Source organism: Elephantulus edwardii, unplaced genomic scaffold (genome assembly GCF_000299155.1).
Source record: "Elephantulus edwardii isolate Elephantulus edwardi_28Jun2011 unplaced genomic scaffold, EleEdw1.0 scaffold00049, whole genome shotgun sequence".
NCBI lineage: Eukaryota > Metazoa > Chordata > Mammalia > Macroscelidea > Macroscelididae > Elephantulus > Elephantulus edwardii.
The window spans coordinates 18,376,308-18,399,092 of NW_006399799.1; the positions used below are offsets into that span (position 1 = coordinate 18,376,308).

The 22,785-nt window shown below is 52.4% G+C and overlaps 1 protein-coding gene across 4 annotated transcripts in view; it reads right to left on the reverse strand.

The window, feature by feature from the left end:
- SLC6A9 (solute carrier family 6 (neurotransmitter transporter, glycine), member 9) overlaps positions 1-22,785 on the reverse strand; it is a 47,515-nt gene that overhangs the window by 1,258 nt on the left and 23,472 nt on the right. The window contains exons 1-12 of one of the 4 annotated variants that reach the window (XM_006886563.1): positions 21,470-21,764; positions 14,105-14,216; positions 13,314-13,445; positions 12,661-12,931; positions 5,339-5,471; positions 5,060-5,194; positions 4,861-4,964; positions 4,223-4,460; positions 3,992-4,126; positions 3,780-3,879; positions 3,599-3,699; positions 100-270 (exon numbers count right to left, since the gene is read on the reverse strand). In XM_006886563.1, the coding sequence (XP_006886625.1) occupies positions 100-270; positions 3,599-3,699; positions 3,780-3,879; positions 3,992-4,126; positions 4,223-4,460; positions 4,861-4,964; positions 5,060-5,194; positions 5,339-5,471; positions 12,661-12,931; positions 13,314-13,445; positions 14,105-14,216; positions 21,470-21,556 (1,719 nt within the window). In that variant the 5' untranslated portion in view covers positions 21,557-21,764. Of the gene's footprint in view, positions 1-99; positions 271-3,598; positions 3,700-3,779; positions 3,880-3,991; positions 4,127-4,222; positions 4,461-4,860; positions 4,965-5,059; positions 5,195-5,338; positions 5,472-12,660; positions 12,932-13,313; positions 13,446-14,059; positions 14,217-21,469; positions 21,765-22,785 lie in introns of those variants that run through there. The other 3 variants (XM_006886562.1, XM_006886564.1, XM_006886565.1) reach the window with 3 other exon arrangements.

A 22,785-nucleotide genomic window follows, 5' to 3' on the forward strand; every position in this document is an offset into this window, starting at 1 on the left:
GAGAGGCAGGTAGGTATAGGAAGCCAGGCCTGTTAGGAGGGCCCTTGGCTCCCAGCCCTCACCCCCTCCCACCCCTGCTCAGCCTGTCCCATGTCTCACCTGGAGGAAGCTGTCGCCATCTGTGCGGCAGAGCTGGAACAGGGCGTAGAGGGGAATGCAAATGACAGAGGACAGAGCCATGAGGAAGCCGATGGCCACAGCCCAGCCTGGATACTGGTAGTCGTTGTAGGTGATTGGTTGGTACTGGATCACCGTGAAGATGAGAATGAACTAGGATCGAGGTGGAAATGGGAGAAGAGTGGGGCTCATTACCTGGCCTCAGGCCATCCTTCCTCTCCCCGTACAAACTAGAAAGAGACATGAGCAGAGCAGGGTGGAAGAAACAGGTATAGCCAGGGGTCTAGGGCCTGATGGGCAGGTCAGCGTTGTGGTAGGTTAGCTATGTTCACTGTGGTTATAGAACAGCCCAGGAACAATCAGCCTGCTGGCAACTTTGCAAGTCAGTTCTACTAATAGGTTTCTGTTACACCCAGCATTTTATACCCTCTTGTCAAGATTTTAGATGATCTTCTTTTGTATCTTCCTCTGTTAAATACTATGTAAACGCCACCTCCTTCAGGAAGCCTCTCTGGATTTTTCTTTCTTCAAAGGGCCTCTCAATGGCCATTGCCTATTTGCTTCTCTTAGAATTACTTTGTTTACTGTTTCCTTAAAATACTGTTGCATTGGGGAAAAAAGCTGTCAAGGACCTACCCAAAGTGCTAAAGAGCAAGGATATTAAAGACTAAAGTGCACCTGATTCAAGCTATGCACTTTTCATTTGCTTTCTATGCATTTGAAAGTCTGATGATGAATAAGGAAGACCAAAGAAGAATTGATGCATTTAAATTGAGGTGTTGGAGAAGAGTTTTGAATACATCACAGATTAACAAAGAACAAATCTGTCTTGGAGGAAGTGCAATCAGGGTGTTCCTTAGAGGCAAGGACGGGGAAACTTCATTGCACATACTGTGGGCATGTTATCAGGAGTCGTCCTTCGAAAGACATCACCCTGGGAAAGGTGGAGGGTCAGCAAGAGAGAGAAGACCCTCAACAAGCGGGACTGACGCAAGGACTGCACCAGTGGGCTCCAGTACGTCGAGATCATAAGGGGCACACAGGACAGAGGAAAGTTCAGATTTGTTCCTAGGGTCACTATGTGCAGCAACAACAGAACATGTTCCCTGTGGAGTCCCTGGGTGGTGCAGATAATGTGCTGGCTGCGAACCAAAAGCTTTGAAGATTGTGTCCTCCCAGCGGTGCCTCAGAAGAAAGGCTTAGTGGTCCACCCTGTGGGGTGCAGTTCATGCACACACATGGGGTCACCATGTATTGTAGTCGACAGTAAAAGGGGAAGCGGAGTTTTCTCATAGACTAGGAGCTCCTGGGATTGCATCAGCCCAAAATGTCCATAGTCCAGATGGGTGTCTTGTACATTTGTTAGTGTGAAGTACCAGGTTGGAGGTGAGGGTAAGACCCTGCCTGCCTATAGTTGTGGAGAGAGTGGCAGATAGCCTGGGAGGGTACAGAAGCTCAAAGTGGTGTCAGGCAGGGATTGCAGTAGGAAGCCACTTTGGCAAGAGATGAGTGACGTGGAAGGAACAAAACCTGCAGCAGCAGTGACAGGAGGCACTAAAGCAAACAGAAGGGTGGGCAGGTGGTACACAAGCTGCCTGAGAGTCTAGGGGAGCCCCGGGGGTGGGCACCCTCCTGAGTGTCCCTTTGCACCCTGGAGCTCAGGCCCCCGGCCTTCCTGGTGACTGAGTTCTTGAAAACAAGGCCTGAATTTAGCTGGGAATACCCCTCTACAGGAGGCTGCACGTAGGGTCGAAGGAGGGCTGGTTCAGGATTGTAAGTGGATCCTGACTAAGGGTGGACAAACTCCCTTTTCCTCTTAGTTGAGCTGACAAAAAGAATTGGCAAAAAGTGGTTTCCAGAAATACACCCACTGCCCCAATGCATCAGCCCGGAAGCATGTGCTCACAGAACCTGACTCCCTTGCTGCTGGGTTTGTTTTTATGGTTTGGGTTGTTTTGCTTATTTTTTTATTTATTATTTTTCTTGCTCTTGCAGGGTCAGACCCCATTTCATGCCTGCAGCCCACTCTGAGAGCCAAGATGCCCAGAGAGTCGGCTGCAGCCACGTGCCTCAGAGGGCAGAGGCAGGCGGTGGTGGTGTGGGCAGTACTGGCCTTCCACCGTTTACAGGAGGCTTGTGCTCCTCCTGCTTCAAAGCTGGGCCAGTAGCCAGGGCTGGTGTCTGTGCCAGGTTCGAGGAATATCCCACACCTCATGTGGAGGCCTCAGCCCTCTAGGGGCCTCTTATCCAGAAACATGAGCCAAAGTGAAAAAGCCTGGTGCTAAGTTTGCAGCAGAGAGCCATCAGCTTGGCTGGAGACACTGCCTCAGCTGGGCGGACTCCTCTGACCCTGGGAGGGGGCCCCACCTCTTCTCTGTGGTGTGTGATCATCACACTATCAGCTCCTTTCTCAACCCCACCCGGCACATGGGGGAGCAAAATCAGATTGTTTTTAGCTAATGGACCATCCCTTCTTCCAGCACAACTGTCTAGTGTAGCCCTGGCACAGCACACTGGTGCCAAATTGGACAGCCTGCTTCAAACCAAGCCTCAATAGCTCACTTATTAGCTGTGCAACTTTGAGCCAATTAACATCTCTGCACTTCAATTTCCTCATCTGTAAACTGGACAATAAGAGCTCAGAGAGTGATAGTAAATGAATCAGTATGATCCAATGTACAGAAAGTTGTCCATAGTGAGCGCTCAGTACAGTTTAGTTGGCATCAAAATCTACTTCCTTTCATCATACTAATTCCCTCCGCCAAGACAGCTCCCTGACAAACCAGAAACAACTCATAGCAACCTATAGGGGCAGAGCAGAATGGTCCCCTTGGGATTCCAAGGCTGTAAATCTTTATGGAAACAGAATGTCACGTCTTTCACACATGGACATATTGGCCAGTTCAAACTGCCAACTTCTCCATGAGCAGCTGAGTCCCTTTGGCTCTAAGAGTTCCCCAGCTGCGGAGTAGCCTTGGCTGCTCCTCCTTTCTCAAGTCAACCCACTCCACTTGCAGGAAGGCTTGGGAAGTTATCCCTGATCCCTCGGCTGCTTCTGGAGCATTCAACACTGACACGACAGACACTGAGCTCCTCCACTGGGAGGAATCTGAGGAACTCAGCAAGGCAGATAAAGGTTGACACCACATTAAAAAATGATTCCTGACACCACATAAAAAATTCCCCAAGTCCCTCTGGTGATGCTAGGTGGGAACGCCAGGTGGAGCCTGAGGGAAGCAGCATAGCGAGCCTCAGCCACTGCCAGTCTGCTTTCCGCGGAGGCCAGAACCTAGGTAATTGTGAGGCTTCCACACTTCACTGACTCTGTGCAGCCTTTCTCTGTCAGAGGCAAAAGTGGGTATAGACCCCCACTGTGAGTCCTATCAGAGGAATGGGCTCTAGCTGTGCTTCCACTGGCCCTGAGGAGAACAGGATGGCCAAGGAGCAGCAGGGGGAAGGAGGGGTCCACTGAGGAACTCACGAAGATGATAGCTGGTGAGACAAAGCGCCAGCAGATCTGGAAGAAGAGGGGCGGTGGGAATCCCAGCATCATCTGGATGTCCTGGAAGTAGTTCTGGTGCCCTGTGGAGAGGGGAGCCAGTGACAGAATGGGAAGCCAGGTCCCAAGACATAGAAAAAGCCCAGAGAGACTGGAAACTTACCGTAGATGTACATGATGGACACACACATGATGCATGAGATGACCACCAAGGAAAAGCTGGCCGCATAATTGTCCATCAGCAACAGCCAGTAGATGCCTGCCTGTGGGCCAGTGGGCAGCTGAGCCGTGGCGCTTGGGTCCGAGGCTCTCCCCGCTCCCATCTCTCTGCTCACTGCCTGGTACATCCGGCCCAGTGCTGGGATCACCTCCTACCTGACTGGTGAGGGGGATGCCCAGCAGGAAGCCCGCCACAGCCACACCCAAGGTCACGTAGATCTTCTTCTGCAGGATCCACTCATTCCCCACCTCATCCACGATGGCCGTGACCAGTGTCTCCAGGAGGCAGAACTGCAGGATTCAGCCATGAGAGGAGGGACCCAGCCTCGGCCCGGGCCTCCTCCCTCCCACGCTGCCGGCCCACAGCCCACGGCCCACACCTCGTACCTGAGTGCCCAGCCCCAGTAAGATGAGCATGAAGAAGAAGAGCAGGGACCAGAGAGGAGAGATGGGCAGCAGGGTGAGGGCCTCGGGGTAAGCCACAAAGGCCAGGCCAGGGCCGTGGTCTGCCACTCGGGACACATCTACACCCAGGTGGTTGGCCATGAAGCCGAGGATGGAGAAGATGACAAAGCCCGCATAGACACTAGTGGCACAGTTGGTGATGCTGATGATGACGCTGTCCCTGATGGGGAGAAGAACAGAGCTCGGAAGACCCAGGTATGGACCTCTTCTGAGCTGGACCAAGAGGAGACTGGGGAGAGAAAGTTCTAGAGCGAAGTTGCCCCACTCCTTCTGCTGTGCCTTGGCCCTTTCTAAGTGAGCCTGCGGTGACTGACTCCTCAAACACCTCCGGGCCATCACTGTCCCTGTCCCTCCTCTCTCTCTGGACAATGCTTCTCTCTCCATTCTCCAGAGACTCGATCCAGATCCTGTGTTCCAGAATGCTGAGGCATGAGTGGAAAGGGGAGGGCTGGGTGGGCCAGGAGGCTGCACTGGAGTCCACTGGGTCTGAGGGAGCCATGTCAGGCTGTGGCAAGGGCAGCGGGTGGGGGCCACCACAGAGCTGGCCAGGAGAGGCTTACCGGTAGCAGTTGTTGTGGAACTTGTTGTAGGAAGCCATAGTGATGAGTCCTCCCCAGGCACATCCCAGGGAGTAGAAGATCTGGGAAGCTGCATCCCCCCACACCTGCAGAGAGCCATGAGCGGCCAGGAGCTGTGGTCAGTGGCTCAGACTTCCCTGGCTTGCCTCTGTCCCCTTTTCAGCCCCCTCTGCATGCCCACCTTAGCCTCCAGGATCTTGTCCCATTGTGGGGTCAGGTAGTACATGATGCCAGTGAAGGATCCTTCCAGAGTCACGCCTCGGACGAACAAGATGGTCAGCACCACATAGGGGAACGTGGCCGTGAAGTACACGACCTGGATGCAAATGGCGCCATTGACTTTTACTCATACCTTCTGTGGATCCTCTCTTCCCCTGGGTGTCACCTCCCTCCCCACAATCCAGAAAGCAGAGCCAGGATCTTTCTGATGGGCACAGACCCGAGGGGGATGGGTACTTGCTTTCCCTGAAGACTTGACCCCTCGGATGAGGCAGAGGAAGACGACCACCCAGGAGACGCCAAGGCAGCCAAGGAGGGGCAGGCGCACCTCCCCGAAGTTCCCGATGTCACTGGACAGCTTTAGTACATAGAGCCTGGGGAGGGGAAGACTGTGACTGAGGGCCGCCCCTCCACCCGCTTGCAGATTCCCAGGGCCCAGCCTGGCAGCAGCTCCTTTCTTATGAAGTTGCAGCAACCCAGCTGGCATTAGACGAAACTTCTGACAAGGCCTCAGAGAGCCTAGCTACCAGCCCAGCTGCAGCCCACTGGGAAAATGTCCCAAGTCCACTGTCCCACTGCTTCCCCAGTGTGATGCCTGTGTGTCTCTGCTTGGGCCCAACCCAGTCCCTTGTTGGTGAGGCCTCCTCTTCAGGGGTACCTCCTCCAGGAAGCTTTCTAGGCTGCTTTGTCTCCAGCTCCAGGTTAACAGAGGGAGGCAGCAGAGTGCCCAGAGAGGCTCTGGACGGGGCTCGATCCCTAATCCCTATGACAATCCCTGTCTCTGTCAGGAGTCCTGATGGCTCAGTGTGGAATGCATCAGGCTGCCAACTGAAAGATCAGCACCGAAAGCTCACTGTTCTTTGGGAGAAAGATGGGTCCGCTCCTCCCACAAAGACTTACAGCTTCAGAGGCCTAGCAGAAGATCAGTAAGGGTCCACCTCGACTCAATGGCAGTGGACTGGTGAGTGTGACTTCGTGTGGCACTCTGTCATGACAGCTGTGCTTTTCATTAACATGCCGTTAACTGAGCCAGCGTACACCTCGTCCTAGAGGAGGTGCCATCTCAGCCCTAGGAGGGCCCAAAGGGAAGCTGGAGGGCTCCCCAATTTGGCTGTGATGTGAGGAGGGGGTCTAGGGAGTGGCATGGGCAGAAGGCTTCCAAGAAGAGGTAAGGCTTGAGTGAAAGTCTGAAGAACAAGCAGGCTATGGACAAAGGAGTGGAAGCTAACAGCTAGGAACTCTGTGTGGTGCTTCCTTTCATACACTGGGCTCTATTTGAAGTTGTGGGTTTTTTTTTTCAAATTTCCCCCTAAATCAGCTCTCAAAGCCCATGAAAATATTTTCCTACCCTGTGATAGGATGTTATTGTTACAGGATAAGTATCATCAGTCTTGACATTTGGTGCTTACTTAGAAGCAAGCACCTTATGTGGTCTCTTCTCTGCCTAGCTCATTTGCCATTCACTCCATGGCCTCCAGAGGGCACTGTCCAATACGTCCTGACCCCTGCCGGCAGCTGTTCATTCAACAGGTTTTTAGTTATGGGAGTGGGGTGGGTGTTCATTCAACAGGGTTTTAGTTATAGGAGTGGGGTGGGTGTTCATTCAACAGGTTTTAGTTATGGGAGTGGGGTAGGTGGGCTGATATAAAGGATGGGTGACTTCCAGAAGCTCTAAGGCTGTGGGGATTCGTCTCCTGGTCTCCTTCAGCAGCGTGTTCTGACCTTTTTATTTTTTCATTTATGGAACACTTAAGAAAAAAGAATTTGTGTGTGTGTGTGTGTGTGTGTCCTGATAGATAAATAGGCACTCAGCAGAATTTTATTGGGCTGGAAGCTGGGATATCCAGACATCGTCCTACTGGGACCATCCTTGCTTCCCACCATTGAGCTCCGCTTCCAGGACAGCCAGAGGGTCTCCTGCTGCTGCCACTGAGATTACTTTGTGTACCAGCATTCAGGGTAAATAAACCATTTATTGTTAAAGGACTTGGTATGTGTGTTTTCCTTTGTCTAAAGATATGTTCGATAGGTAGTGCTTTACATACACGTGTTGGACAAAGTGCAACCTGGGTACCCCTGAGAGGCAATGATGGTGGAACTCCGCCTCACATACTGTGGGCATGATGTCAGGAGGGGCCAGTCCTTGGAAGGTGAAGGGTCAGTTAAAGAGAGGAAGACCCTCAACAAGACGGACTGACACAGTGACTGTAACAATGGGCTCAAGGATGTCAGAGATGATGTGATGGCATGGGATAGGACAGAGTCAGATCCATTGTTCAGAAGGTCATTAGGAGTCAGAGCTGATGTGATAACACCTAACAACAAAACATATGTATATATGTGTGTATTATTACATACATGTGTTTATATGTATAATTACATAGATACATATATGTATGTATGTAGGGAGCTCTGGTAACCTAGTATATAGGAGTTTATCTGCCAACTCAAAAGACTGACAGTTCGAATCCACCATCTGCTCCTCAGGAGAAAGAAGGGAAATCTCTTCCCTTGTGATTTACAATCTCTGAAAATCCACTGGAGGGTCAGCTGTGAGTTGGTTCCATCTTGATGGCAGCGAGTTTGAGGTGTGGTTTTTTTAAAATTTTAGTGTGTGTGTACCATCAAATCGGATCTGACTGGTACAAGAGGAGATTGTCCCTCCTTCTCCAGTAGAGCATCTGGTGGATTCAAACCACACACTTCTGGAGTTTGAGGTTTTTTAAGAGGTACACTAAGGCGAGCCTGATACAGGTCATGGTCTTTGCAATCACTTGCTATGCCTCAGAGAGCTGGACAACGACTAGGGAAGACAGAAGGAGAATTGGAGCTTTGAGCTGTGGTGCTGGAGAAGAGTATTGAATATACCATGTACTGCTAAGAGAACAAACAAATTTGTCCTGGAGAGGGTGAAGCCAGGCTGCTCCTTGGAGGCAAGGATTCTAAAGCTTTGTTGGACATACTTTGGGCATGTTGCAAGGCGGGATCAGTCCTTGGAGGGGGATGTCATGCTTGGGAGGGTGGAGGGACAGCGCAGGAGAGGAGGACCCTTGATGAGATGGATTGATTCAGTCAATGGGGTAATGGGGATTGGCATGTCAGAGACAATAAGATTGGCAAGGGATAGAGCAGGGTTTAGGGCTGTTGTACATAGGGTCGCTATGAGTTGAGGTGACTCGACGGCACATAACAAAAACAACAAACAACAATAACATATATGTATTGCTGCAGGAGTACAGTACTGTAATACTAAGGACTAAGTAGCCTAGCAGGCTAGCCGAGGAGCCAAATAATTCTATCTGTATTTTTATGGGACACATTTACTTTCTTGTTTTGTTTTTGGTACTGTTTGTTCTTAAGATAAAACAACCTAAGAACTTTTAGAACTTAATACGTTTATAAGTTGCCTCTTAGCGCATGACATCTCTGCAATGATCTTATTTTCCATCTCTTCATATAAATAGGTTTTATTTTCCCAAGCAGATGGTGAACATCTTGAAACTAGAGCCCACTGCTTTCCTTCTTTGCATCCTCAGCAGTGCCTGTCATTTTACTGACTGAGCACCTGTCTCTGTTCTTAGTGATTTGTGTTACATTATCTCATTCCATTCTTAAAACGTCCCAATAAGACAGGTATTGCCTGCTCCCCCATCTAACAGATGGTACAGTTGAGACTTAGAGAGGTTTGGTAACAACCTCCAAGGCCAGATGGCTGGGAAGTGGCAGAGCCAGAATTTGAGTGAGTCTTTGCGAGAACAGAGTTGTTTAACCACCACGAAGACAATGAGGGTGGGCGTGCTTGGATCTGAGTCCTGTTGGGTGGTGTGTGCTGTGCTGGGCACCACAGTGGCTGTGGAGATGACAGTGATACAGTTACATAGTTAGGAGTTTAAGGCTTAATATCAGGAATAAGATCAGTACACAGAAGACTGTAAAGTAAGTTAGTGGAGGGGTGGTGAGGGAAATGGAAGGGGAAGGAGGACCACGGGTCAGAAGAGTGAGGGAGAGGCAGCCAGAAATTTGCCAATTGACCTCTTCTTGTCTCAGGAATTCACATGATACATATTTTGCATTGCTTGCTTTGTCTGTAGAGTAGGAATTCCCTGCACAAGCTACCTAACAGGGCTAGTGTTAGGGAGCTCGAATGAGATCATGCAGCTTTTTAAAGGAGCAATGGAGAGCGCGAACCAGAAGCACCTGCAGATCATCACAGGTTTAATTCACAACAAGCACACCAACCACAGAGGAGCATAAAGTCAGATGACTTCAAGAGCAGACATATCCTGGCCAACTATCGCTGGCCAGCACTTAACCTGAGCATCTGTCTTTGAATCTGATAACTAGCGATAATAATGTCTATAGCCAGGTACCACGGCTAGCACACAGGCATTCAAGAGCTTGATGAAGTCAATTTGGGTAGCGATCGTTAAGAGGCAGATCGTAGGCTTTCCAGGAGGGGGCAGCAGGGAGCCATCTTGCCCAGGACTGCAGGGAACAGGTAGTTGGGCAGGCCGGGTTCCAACTTCTGCGGAGTCAAGTTTAACTGTCTGTGCCATGGAGGGTTTTCCTTCGCCAAAACTTAACTCAGGTGAGGCTGGTGGTTCCCAACAGCCTGTGTAGTCTCTGTCCACAAGTAATAATCTCTCCACACCGAGAAACCGAATGGGTCCTAAAGCAGCAGATTGCTTGGCTGTGATTAGCAGGGGTCCGAGCTCTGACCCCCAGTCCGCTCCTGCCCATTCCACTTCCAGAGGTCACCCTGGCTTATCCTGCTAATGCCCTATGGGACTTGGTTTCTCTGGATCTGCTTTAGGGGTGCCATGATTTCAATGGATAAAATCACCTGAGATCTTGGCCTTCAGAAGCTCCATAGCCCCTGGAACTCCTGGTAGATGACCCCTGGAGCAAAGGCCACTGGGGCATCTCAGGGGTGTGGACAGGACTTTGTGGGTATAGGGAAGGTTCATCCATGTCTAGGTCAAGTTGCTCCTCCACACCGTGCACAGATGGAGTTTTTGTTGTTATGTGTTGCCGAGTTGCCTGCGACTCATAGTGGCCCTATGCACAACAGCTCTGAAGGCTGCCCTGTCCTAAGCCAATCTCACTGATTCTGACACATCTATCCCCATCGCCCTAGTTACTGTATCAATCCATCTCATTGGGGTCTTCATTTTCTGTACTGCCCCTCCATTCTTCTGAGCATGATGTCCTTCCACAAGGATTGGTCCCTCCTGGCCACGTGCCCAAAGTATATGAGACAAAACTTCAAAATCCAAGCCTCCAAAGAGAAACTTGGTTTCACCCTCTCCAAGAAAGACCTAATTGTTTTCTTGGCGGTCCACGGTATTTTCAGGACTCCTCTCCAGCACCACAACCCACAGGCATCAGTTCTTCTGTCTTCCTTAGTCATTGTCCAGCTCTCTGATGAATAGTAATTACGAAGACCATGGCCTGGATCAGATGCACCTTATTGTTGTGTGCCGTTAAAGTGGGAACTGACAATTGACCTTTCAGCGGGCTTTCAGAAGACAGTAAATCACATGGGACTTGACTGCCCATCTTTCTCCTGCGGAGCAGCTGGTGGATTCAAACCATGGGTCTTTGGGTTGGCAGTGCAGCTTCTTATCACTAGGCCACCAGAGCTTAAAATACCTAAATACCTAAAAGGGGCACTATTTGCTTAGTTCAACCATGTGGTGTGAGTTTCATGAGGGCCATGTCAGTGTCTTCTCCTCACTCTATCTCTGCTTTACAGAGTTTGCTATTTAGAAAGGATCTGTCCAGGCACTGAGTCTGCTGAGGCTAATCTTGCCGTCCTCTCAGTCAGCTAGTTTCATCCCCATCTATTGTTTCATCTACACAGTGAACCGTAAGGTTAGTGACTGTCTTACCCGTCTCTTCTGTGCGTAGTTCAGCACAGAAGCTGGCTCAGGAAAGCTCAGTCCTTTGGAGTTTAGGTTCTCAAACCTCAGCGCTTCTGAGAAAAGAGCTTTCGTGGCGTAGCACGTGACATGTGAGCGCTAACCGAAAGGTTGCTGCCCTGCGACAGGAAGATGAGTCATCTCTTCCCATAAATATTTACAGTCTTGGGAACCTGACGAAGGGTTGCCATGAGGTGGAAGTGACTTGAAAGCAGTGGATTTCTGGTTATGACCGTGAGAAGGAGCCTTGGTGGTGCAGTGGTTAAGAGGGCAGCTGCTAACTGGGGTGGTCGTTTGAATATACCCAGCTGCTCGCTCTACAGGAGACCCTACAGGACAGAGTAGGACCACCTGTAGAGTTTTCAAGATTTTTTTCAAGATTTGCAAATTTTCATGGGAGCAGAAACTTATAGAACAGCTGGTGGGTCTAAACTGCTGACTTTCCAGCAGAGTGCTTTAACCACTGTACCATCACCCTGATGGGACAGTGCTACTAGGTTGCATGGATTTATTATAAGTTGAAATGGACTCAGTCACACCTAACAACAATAACATGACTTGAGAAACCCTTGCATCTCACCACAGGCTTTTCATCCCACAGTGCTGTCTGTCAGGTCCATGGGCTTGGCTTGGGCAGCCCTGTAGTCAATGTCCCACCACCAGGTCCACTTTGCTGCTTTCTGGCCTCTTCTTAATTGTGCGTGTCTCCCCCTCTCCTCTACAGTCTGCCCCTCTCCTCCCCTAGGAAGTTTTCCTGACTACCTCCTCCTGTCCCTACGTCCTTAGTACTGACCAGTACCCACTTTGTGCTCCCACCCGCCCCTCCACTAATCTGGTTACTGTCTCCCCATTGGACTGGGAGTTCCTCAGGGCAGGCTGGATGTCAGTCCTACCCCTCATGAGCACACAGGGCTGGCATCTACATGTTTTTGCAATCAATGAACCAGGCCTACCCGACACCCTCCAAGCCCTGTGTCCATGTCTAGTCCCTCCATACAACTGCTATCTGGTTCCCCAACAGGACATGAGGAATTTCCTCTAGGATGTCCTGCCGTTTCCCCACACCCACTCGGTTAGGACGAGGTGTTCTAGAGCACCTCCAGCAACGCTTCCCTTCAGCTGGCCCGAGGCTCTGATCTCTTTGGCACCACTGAGCACAGGGCAGCCAGACTATGTTTCCCAAGGGCAGCTGATCACACACTGCTGGGCTTAGGAAGTGTCCATGGCTTCTGTCCTGGAATTAAATTGAAGCATAATTCCTACAGGAGCTCTAAGTAGGACTTGCTTCCTTCTACGACACCTCATGGGCCATCAAATTGCCCAGCACCTGTAGGCCTCTGGCCCAGCCTCTGCTCCTCTGGCCTCCAGTGCCTTCGTTCACGCTGTTCTTCTCCCCAGGATGCCATACTTCTTTCTCCCTGAGTCTAGATTGAAGGCTTGTCTCATTCCTGCTTCTTTGTAAATACTCACCGACTCAATGCTCCACCTTCCATTGCTCTGCATATGTGAGCCTCTTCTAAACCACATCATAAACTTCTGACACCTCTCCACCCTGCTTCTACTCCACCCGCTCTGTGCCCAGTGGTGGGTAGTGTGCTGAGGGCTGGCACCCCGCTCCTCCCCCTGGGCCAGGGTACCTCACCTCCAGTATTCCTCACTGGGGCTGGTCCTCTGGAAGGTGTGGTTGAGCAGGTGGGAGAAGTTGTTGGTCAGGACAGCAGGCCAGGACCCATTGGTGAGGTTAGTGGCGTCCAGCACGCCGGTGCAGTCAGGCGTGTTCCATGGGTTATTGCAGTAGGCCCAGGGCAGCACGTGTGTCATAGATGAGAAGAAGTAGTAGAAGGCGATGCAGATGACCACGTTGTAGTAGATGCCGATGTACGTGGACACCACCATCATGCCATAGCCCACACCTGGGGGAGGGCGGGGACAGCAGTCAGAGATGGTTGGAGGCAGCTGTGGGAGGGGGCATCCTCACGCAGCGAGACGGAAGAGGTGAGGTTAATCGTTTCTGAGGATCCAAGGGACAGGCTTTGATGGAGGGCCATGGAAGGGATAGGTCATGGCCTTGGCAAGGACAAGCTGAGAGCAGAAGTGCTTTGTGTGTACACGTGGTGGGAGGAGAGGGTGGAGGCCAAGTAAACATGGATCTCAGCATGTCTCCGTGACCTTGGCCATTGATGTAGGGCTTGGGGTCAGCACTAGGGCTTCACAGGGATCAGCAGTGTTTGTACAGATGGGTGGGTCGGCAGGGCCCCCAGGGGCCCACGTGTGACGGCTCCACCCAGGCCTCACCTTTGAACATGGGGCTGATCTTCCAGACACCCAGGCAGCCCTGGCTTGCAAACTGGCCAAAGGAGAGCTCCATGAAGAAGAGAGGGATCCCGCAGAACACCAGCATGATGAAGTAGGGGAACATGAAGGCACCTGGCGCATGGGGAGAGGCCTGACTCAGGGGCGGGTTTGGGGGATCCCACTTTGGGCTTCCTGCGTAAGCCTAAAAAAAACCTTCATTACTGGGTAGGTCCTGAGGAAGTACGTGCCAGGCACTAAACAGGAGTCCTGGTTCCAAGTACAGTGCTCCAAGCCTGTCTCTGAACCTGACAGAGGCTTCCAAAAGCATGCTTTGAGCAGAACCCAGCCCCTTTCTCGATTTTCAGAGAAAAGTCACCCTGTTTGGGTGGGATTTGATAGTTTAACCAAGCAATTTCACAAACAAAAGTTGCTAGGATCCTTAAATACCCTAGAACTATTTATAGGATTGTTGAAGCCCAGGGGATATAAAAGGGAACCCCAGGAGGGGGTGCTGTTCTCCACCTCTCTTTTCTCAAGGGAGCCGCCTGGCACAGCCAGGCCCAGATGGGCAGACTGCCAGGGGAGAGGGGCAATCTATGCCTTAGGCACAGGGTACCCAAGATAGGGATGGGAGTGATGGTGATCTGGGCCACAGGTCAGGTCTGTCTGCTAGAGAGAGTGTGCTCCAGGTCCTGGTGGGTGAGGTCTACCCAAGTGGTGGTCCCTGCCCTGTGCCCACTGGGTACCTCCCCCGTTGCGATAGCAGAGGTATGGGAAGCGCCAGACATTGCCCAGGCCCACGGCATAGCCCACGCTCGTCAGTACAAACTCGATCTGGTTGCCCCAGTTGCCTCGTTTAAGGTTCTGGTCCCTCTTGGTGGCCTCGCTGGGCACAGCACCATTCTGTGGGGACAGGAAAGAAGCTACCATCAGCAAGGCATTTGTGCTCCCGTGTCTGACCCTCTGGGCCGCCTCAGTGGGGACACTCTGGACGCTCCAAGCCCCTACCCCTTTTCTGGGCTTCCCTTCTGCTGGCAGGAGCCACGAGCAGCCCTGGCAGAGGAGGGCAGAAGGAAGGGGCAGCTGCCAGAGGGTGCCAAGCGGGCCTCCCTCCTCAGCCCCCTAGCTGCTGTGCCAGGAGCACCAGTCCCACCTGAAGACCCGATGTTAATCTCTGAGATGGGCTCTGAGGAGGCAGTGAGGTCTCAGAGGCCCCAGCCCAGCCCTCTCAGCGCCCCCTTTCCCCCTGAGGAAGGATCTGGGCGCAGCTGAGCTTCACAGCAAGCAGCCAAGTCAGGCCAGGCACAAAGGGGCCTGTGTCCAGACGGACCCCCCCCACTGCCACCTACCACATCGCCAGGCTGAGCACGCTGCCCACGGGCAGGCGGCTGTGGGGAGGGGATGTCAGGCCCTTTCCCTGCCCAAGATTCCCTCCTGGAGGACTCGGGGGCAGAGGGTTGGCTAGGCTGGATGAGGAAGCAGAGGAGTTGCTGAGTTGGACCATACCTCAGGAGGGGCTTCTGGGGTTCAGCATGAGAACCTACCGATACAGTCCTGGGCTGGTGAAGGGGCCTAGGAGGGCTGACCTGGGTCACGGGGCCATGGCTAGGGGGTGCTGGGCCATGAGCTGTGACAGGAGACCAGAGCTGGAGACACCACCCAAACCTTGAGGGCAGACTGAGAGGGGGAACACCCTGGAAGGTTCCTCTGAGTAGAGAGAGGGTGGACATCATGGTTGAGAGCAGCTGATGAGGAAATTCCCTCCAAGGAAAGGACGCTAGAGGCAAGGGAGGGACGTAGATGGGACAGGCTCTTCCTCTTGCTGATTGGGGGGCCAGCAGGGCCTCACCCAGGAGACACAGGGACCTGAGAGTCACCAACAGAGAAACACAGGGAAGTCTGGGGTCACAGTGATACTGGGGCCTACAAGTCACCAACAGAGAAATACACGGAGATCTAGGGTCACAGTGATACAGGGACCCAAGAGTCACCCACAGAGAAACACAGATCGTCCTGTGGTCACAGAGACAGCCTCTCAGAGGGACACTTCCCTGAGAGAGAAACAGGCAGGTCCCTGAAGGAGACCCCAGAGCAAAAAAGGGGTTGGATGGCCTCTGAGACTTAATGATGAGGTGACACCAACCCTTAGTCTAATTGTTGTTGTTGTTATGTGCTGTTGAGTCACCTGCGACTCATAGCGCCCCTATGTACAACAGCCCTAAACCCTGCTCTAGTCTAAAGAGAGATATTCCAGGACAATGATCACAAGCCAATACACAAGGCAGCCTGCTGCTTTGAAGTGGTGTAAAACCCAGCACTCACATGCAAGGCTCAGAGCGTTCCAAAAAAGTCTGTTTTGGACCTGACAAAGGAGGCACCAATGCCTGGTGTAGGCCCCAGCATTGTCCCCTTGCCCCAAGGTGTGCCCATTTTGGCCCGTTGGGCATCACAGTTTAGACAGCCAACAAAAATCTTACACATGCAATCCAGTAAATACATCCAAGCACACATGGCCCGGCAAACCCCTCTGGGAGGTTTGGGAGCACAGTTCCAGGAATGGTGGGGTCCCCTTCAAGGAGTTCCTACAGGAGCATGACAAGCAGAGCCAGCCTTCCTTAAAGCAACAGCAGAAATTCATTGGTGCCTACAATGTGTGTGCCCAGCCCTGCAACAGACAGTGGGGATGCAGCAATGAACAAAACAGTATCTACTCACTCTGAGTTTGAAGCCTAGTGGGAGAGCAAGCCATCAACGAAAAAGACAAACACATCATTTTATATGCAATTTCAGGGTGATCACATGGAGACTTCAAAGTTACAAGAAGATAGACAGGCAAAGGGAATGAGTGAGGGCAGGGAAGGCTTCCCTGGTGAAGGTGCGTAAGGACATAAGGGAATAAACCGGTTTAGCTCTGGGAGAGGGAGCCTGATGTTGTGCCTTGTGACATCCTCCTACAGACCTCTGCCTGGTATCACCTACTGCCAGGCTGCTCCTTGGAGGCAAGGATTCTGAAGCTTCATCTGACATACTTTGGACATACTGCAAGGAGGGACCAATCCTTGGAGAAGAAGGACGTCATGCTTGGGAGGGTGGAGGGACAGCACAAGAGAGGAAGATCCCTGATGAGATGGATTGATTCAGCGACTGGGGTAATGGGGGTAGACATTGTCAGAGACAATAAGGTTGGCACAGGATAGAACAGGGTTTGGGCTATTGCACATAGGGTCGATATGAGACTCAGGCGATATCGATGGCACATAACACCACCACCACCACCACCACCACCTAACTGCTAGGACCTCCTTGGGGATCAACAACAATAGAACTGACTCTACAGTAGGTGTTCAGAGCCCGAGAATCACATGGGGGAGATTGCCTGCCTTTCTCTGCACAGCAGCTGGTAGATCTGAACCACCCGCCTTTGAGTTAGCAGCACAACTCCTTACCCTCTAGGCCAGCAGGGCATTCAGGGTCACAGGGCCATTTTCTCAGGGTGTGAATGGCCTGCTTGGAATGGTTTATCGGTTCCTAAGCAAATCCTAGCTGCACAGGGTTCCTCCTTGTTGACCAGACAGCAACAATGGTTCGAGTCCAGCAGAGCTTGTGAGGATGGTGCACGATCAGGAAGGGTGTTGGTCTGTTGTAGGTGGAGTTGTTAAGAGTCAGAGTTGATTCAACTCTGATGGCACAGTGGTTAAAGCAGACAGCTGCTAACCAAAAGATTGCCAGTTCAAGCCCACCAGCTGCTCTGGAAGAAAAAGAGGTAGCAGTCCTTGTGTTGACCCTGTAGGATACAGCACACCTGCCCCGTAGGGTACATCACTATGGAAGCCGAATGTCACATCCTTTCCCTGCAGAGCAGCTGGTGGGTTCAAACGGCAGACGTCTGAGGTAGCAGCCAAGTGATTGATTATCCACTGCACCACCAGGGCTCCTGTACTGTGTCCTCACAGGGTCGCTCGGAGTCAAAGCAGACTTGACTGGCAACAGGTTTGAGTTTTGATTTATATGTTGACCCCACAATAACAGTTTTATTCTGGTCAAGGCTTGTTTACTTAGGGACACAATGGGAGATTGTAGCAGCCCCAGCGGACGTGGGTGGGGTCATGAAGCAGCAGTTACAGCTGTAAAAGAGACAACCACAGTCTAGGATGTCCCCAAGGCTTTAACTTCAAGGTCTCTCTCAGGGACAGACCCTTCTCCGTAACTGAGGGCAGGGACAGAGGGGTCTTTGAATCCTGTTCCTTCTCTGGCTTGGAGGGGGACAGGGAGAGAAGTGGTGTCGCCAGCCACATGCCACAAGCAACCGCCTGACAGCTCTCAAGAGCCAGCCCACTGCCCTTTAATGAGCTGCACACCACTGAGCCGTGAGCTAACCAGTTCAGCCACGCAGGCCGGAACATGTGCAGGCTGGGGCACGGGGAGCCAGAGCCCCCAGGACAGAGGTTGGGGGCGGGGGCTAGAGGTGGAGTTCTTGCAGGAGGCCACTGACACTAGGGGTCCACCTCACACAGGAGCCAGAGGTCAGTGAAACGATGCCCTGTAAGTGGAGCAAGATGCTGCTGGCAGAAGCAGTGCCCCTGGCCATGTACCTCAGCACCATGTACCTCAGAGCTGTGGGTTGGAGGGTGCAGCGAGAGCCTGTTCTGTCCTGGCGACCTCAATGCCCAGCTGAGAGCCAAGCAAGCCCGCCTTTCCCCGGAGGAAACGGGAAAGACTCAGAAATGCTCTCCTTCTGCAGGGATGTTCTGAGATCTCGAATTCACTTCTTTCTCTAACTCCCTTTGGGCCCACCCCCTATAATTTCCCCCAGAGGCAACTGGATGATTATCAGCCTATGGCTAGCAAGCCTTTTTCAGTGCTGCACACCATTGTCCATCTCATGTTGTCTTTCCTATTCCAAAAGGCTCTCATTTACCTGTTGGTGGGCAGCTGTGTCACTGATACTGACCGCTCCTGCAGTGGTCCCTGGATCTGAGGTGTTCAGGAAAGAACCCCTTTGTGCTCACAACCAGATCTAGACTGGCCGCCTGTCCGTCTAACTCGGCTCAGCCCCGGACTGGCCGGGCTCCCAGCTTCTGCCCATCACCCAGCGCCCACTGTCTGCCCCTTGCAGCTCGCTCTCCCTCCCTCTCCTGCTCACACCTCAGTGGTGGATGAAACGCTTCTGGCTTGTTTTCCCCTCAGGTTGGACAGACTGTGTCCTGCAACCCCTCTCAGGAACGCTGGGTGACCACTTCCAAGATAAAGTGGCCTCCACTCACCACTACCACGGGCCCCAGGGGTTACTGCCAGGACAGGTGTACCCAAGCTCTTCCATGTTACAGAGAATGGAGGTGTTGGGGTCTCATGGACCTTCTTCCATGACTGGGTGGGTGAGGGGGCTCTGATCATCTTCCAAACCTCCCTTGCCTCAGACATATACACACAAAAGAAGACCCTCAGATGTCCTCCTGCCTTTAGATTCCATCATTCATTAAGGAGACACTGAGGCAGCCGTGTCCATACCTGCACAGGACTGGTCTTTCTTGGGTTAACACGCCCTCACCCCGACTCCTGCCTAGCGGAGGGAGCCATGCTGAGCAGCCCCTTACGTAAGGGCTTTACATAGCCCTCTGCCCCAGCCTGGCCACTGCTCTGGATGAGCTCCTAGAATTAAAGCTGCTCAGCTCTGAGGGTAGAATCTGGATCTCCCAAGGTCCTTCACCGACACAGGACCTGCACTGGCGGTCAGAGCCCCGTTCTAGAGCCCGCTCCCCTGTTGACTCTGGGAGAGTTCCATCCACACTCAAATGTCCTCTAGGAAATCAGGAGGTAACATGCTATTCGGTGGTTCTGTCTCCCCTGAAATTTTCACTCTTTCCAACTCTTCCCTGTGTTTTCCATTCATTCCCATTAGCTTTCTAGATTACTTTTTTTAAAATTTTTTAGATTACTTTTTTAAAAGGTTGTATTTATGATGATAAAAGTATTATAAAGCCTTGAAAGGCAACATGTTGTATGTCAAGTCTCTTCTCAAAATGAAATGAATAGAATATAGTAATCTGTATTATTAAAAAATATTTATAAGCTTGGAAAAAAATCAGAAAATACATAAGTGTAAAGAACAGAGCTGCAAAGCCCACTCGGCGTTTTCCCAAGCCACACGCTGTGCTCACTCCTTTCTTGCAGTCTTGGGGGCCAGGGTTCTACTCTGGCTGGAGGCTCCCACCCCTCCTTGACCAGCACCCGTGGGATACTTTCATGAATTGTGAGTGAGCTTGGAGGACACAGAGGATTCCTGGAGCTGCCTTGGCTGGGCCAGCCCCACTGGGATCCAACTGCCTCTTGTTTAGGATTCTCCAGCCCCAGGATTTGCTCATGGGATAAAGTCTCATCCAAGACAAACTTTCATGGAGGACAGCAGGCAAGACCCCACATCCCAGACTGTCCGTAAGCCAAATCCGGATCACTGGCGGCTTTCTCCAAGCCCCCGAGGGGAATTCAGGCAGAACCGTCATTACAGTAAACTGTTGCTGCCTTGGAAGACCCTGCTACCCTCCCGCCTCGCACCCTTTGGTTGGTTCTAGTTCTCCCAGGTTCTCTGCCTTCTGTCCAGGGGTGAGTCTGGAACTGAGGTAGCACCTGGCCTACAATGACAAAGCCAGCTGCCCTTTGCCTTCCTGACACTGTGTGGGGACAGAGAGATGTAGCCAGGGCTCTAATCCCTGGCCTCAGTAATCCAGACATGAGACAGGGTCATGGGTGAGGGATTAAGGAATGGGAAAATACACCTAAGTTTCAAGCAAATGCAGAAAAGATGTGTTCTTCCTGTGGACACAGCTTGTATTTGACTGCTAACCTAAAGGCCGATGGTTTGAATCCACCTATGGGTTCAAAAACCATGGACAAAAGGAGGGCCTGGTAATCTGTTCCTAAAAGGATTAGTCACAAAAACTCTATAGAATGGCTTTCGTCTGTTACATATGGGGTGACCATGAAGGAGCATCAACTCTACAGTGACATTCTTTTTATTTTCCCTCAAGAAAAACCTCAGAGCAACCTCTATACGTCTCAGGATTCCAGGTACCCCCTGGAGCTCAGGCCTTCATGTGGCAGGTAAAAGAGCAAGAACATGCCTTGGGCTGTTTCCTCACTGAGCCCTGCTTGGCAGGGAAGGACCTTCCACTGTGCTGTACAGCACACAGCCATCCAGGCACCCCAGGCTCTGCTCCAGCCCTTGGAGTGGGGGTTTATTGAGATCAGATGGGCCCTGTCCATCCTCCATCCTTTCACCTTCAGCCTTGGAGAAGCTGAGCAGCCTAGGAGACTGGAGGGAGCAGCCCTGCCCTCACACTGGGGCAGCCGTGGACAGTCCCCACCCCTGCTGGTTGGCAGGAGGCTGCCACTTTGGGAAGTGGCTTTGGTTTCTGACCCCAGCCGTCTTGAGGTTTGAAGGCAGCTCTGCATAATGTGCCTCCAAAAGCCAACCCACATCTCTCCGGGGTACATTCCTTCTCCTGCCTTCTGAAGGTCAAGTCAGGATGCCCCACTGAGAGGAGGGTGGCTTTCCCAGTCTCCTCACTCTCACTCTGCCATCAGCCACATCGTGCCCTGTCCCTGACACCCCTGCTCATTCCCAACTTCCAGGGATGAGGGCATCCCAGCGCATACCCCACTGGGCACTTGCCCCGGTGGCTGGTGGGGGTCTCTTGGACTTTTGGCTTATCCCCTTCCCCCACACCTCACCCCAAATCCATGTCCACATCCCCCTGCCCCCTCACCCACTCTCCCCATAGGAGTAACTGCCGTGGCACAGACAATGGGGCTGTATTGATTAGTACAATTCCTGGGCACCTCCGGCCCGTCTCCCCGGGAGCTAGGACAATGCAGCTTTGATACACAGAGCAGATTCTCAGCAGGTCCTTGGGATGGGGGAGCCCTCACACCCCCACTTTCCTTCCCCCCTAGCCCCCACCACACAGCTAACTCTTCCTGCACTCCTTTGCACAGTTGCAACTTTCTGGGTCACTTTTGCTAGTGTCTGTCTCGCTCGCTGGCTGTGACTGCCCCTCCCTGGCACGGACCACTCGGCCCCTTTTCCCCACCCCCAGTCCCAGCCTCCATGCCCGCCTGGCACCAGGGAAGGGGCTGCACCCTTCTGGAAGGTGACTGACCTGCTCTGAGGAGGAGGGGACCACGGGTCCACGCACTGCAGCCATCCCAGGGTGAGCACTGGGAGCCCGCGTGTCTCTGCCGCTCATTCACACCTCTGCCAGCTCCAGCGCGACACTGACGCATCCCATCCCATGCCTCTCCCACTGCCGGGCTGGGCAGCGTCAATTACTTTCACCTCATCTCCTCCCGAAGCTCTGCCTCCCCCTCGCCGGCCCTCCCCCTCCGGCCAGTCCCCATGCAGCCCAGCGCAGTGCTCCAGAGCTAGGGACTGAGGCGTGGGGCTGGTTGTGTCTTGTTCCCAGCAAGTTACTGGAACCACACATGTACATGCACACACACACAACGGCAGAGCAAGGCTGGGCAAGCGCAGGAAAATGAGAGGGGCGGGCAGATGCCCCTCCTCGAGCTGGATCTCAGGGCCTGGCTGCCGTCTGAGCCCACACACCTGGCATCTATCTGGTAGGCTCAGGTAGATGTGGTGATGGAATATGGAAAGGATGATAGCCATTGAGATGGTGATGGGGACAGTAGGACGCTGAGCGCAGAGCATCACTTCGTGTGGACTAGGGGAGACTGGGTTCTGAAGCTATACTTCCACCCTCCCACTTGGAGGCCCTGGACCAGCCCAGCAAGTGGATGTTCTCACAGGAGAAGGTGACTCACTATGCAGATGGGCTGTGCTGTAAAGATGGTATCAGTCAAGAGGTGACTGGGCAGTGCAGACAAAGGGGAAGGGTGTAGATCAAGAACCCATGGGCTTAATGCAACACTCTTAAGATTCTGACATGCTAGAGAGTCCCTGAGAGAGCTCTAATGGCCTAGCGGTAAGGAACTGCACTCCCATCCCACAGGCATGTGGTTCGAATCCACTAGCTGCTCCATATGGGAGAAAGATGGGCAATCTCCTCTCTTGTGATTTACAGCCTCTGAAAACCAGCTGGAGGGTCAGGTATGGGTCGGTTCTGACTTGATGGTACACAACAATAATGGAGAATCCCTAAGTAGTGCACACGGTTATCACATCTGACTGCTCACTGGAAGACTGGCAGTTCAAGCTCACCCAGAGGTGCCTTCAAAGAAAGGCCCGGCGCTCTACGCAAAACCAGCTGAGAAAGCCTGATAGAGAACAGTTCCACCGAGACATACGTTGTTGCTGTGAGTCAAAACAAACTCAACAGTAACTTGGTCTGGCAGTGTGTGCGACATGAGCTAGGATCAGCCCGGAAGGTGTCACTAGGTGTGGGGTGGGCTGTTGCACACACTTTCCCAATAGCCCTCTCCTCTCCTCTCCTCTCCTCTCCTCTCCTCTCCTCTC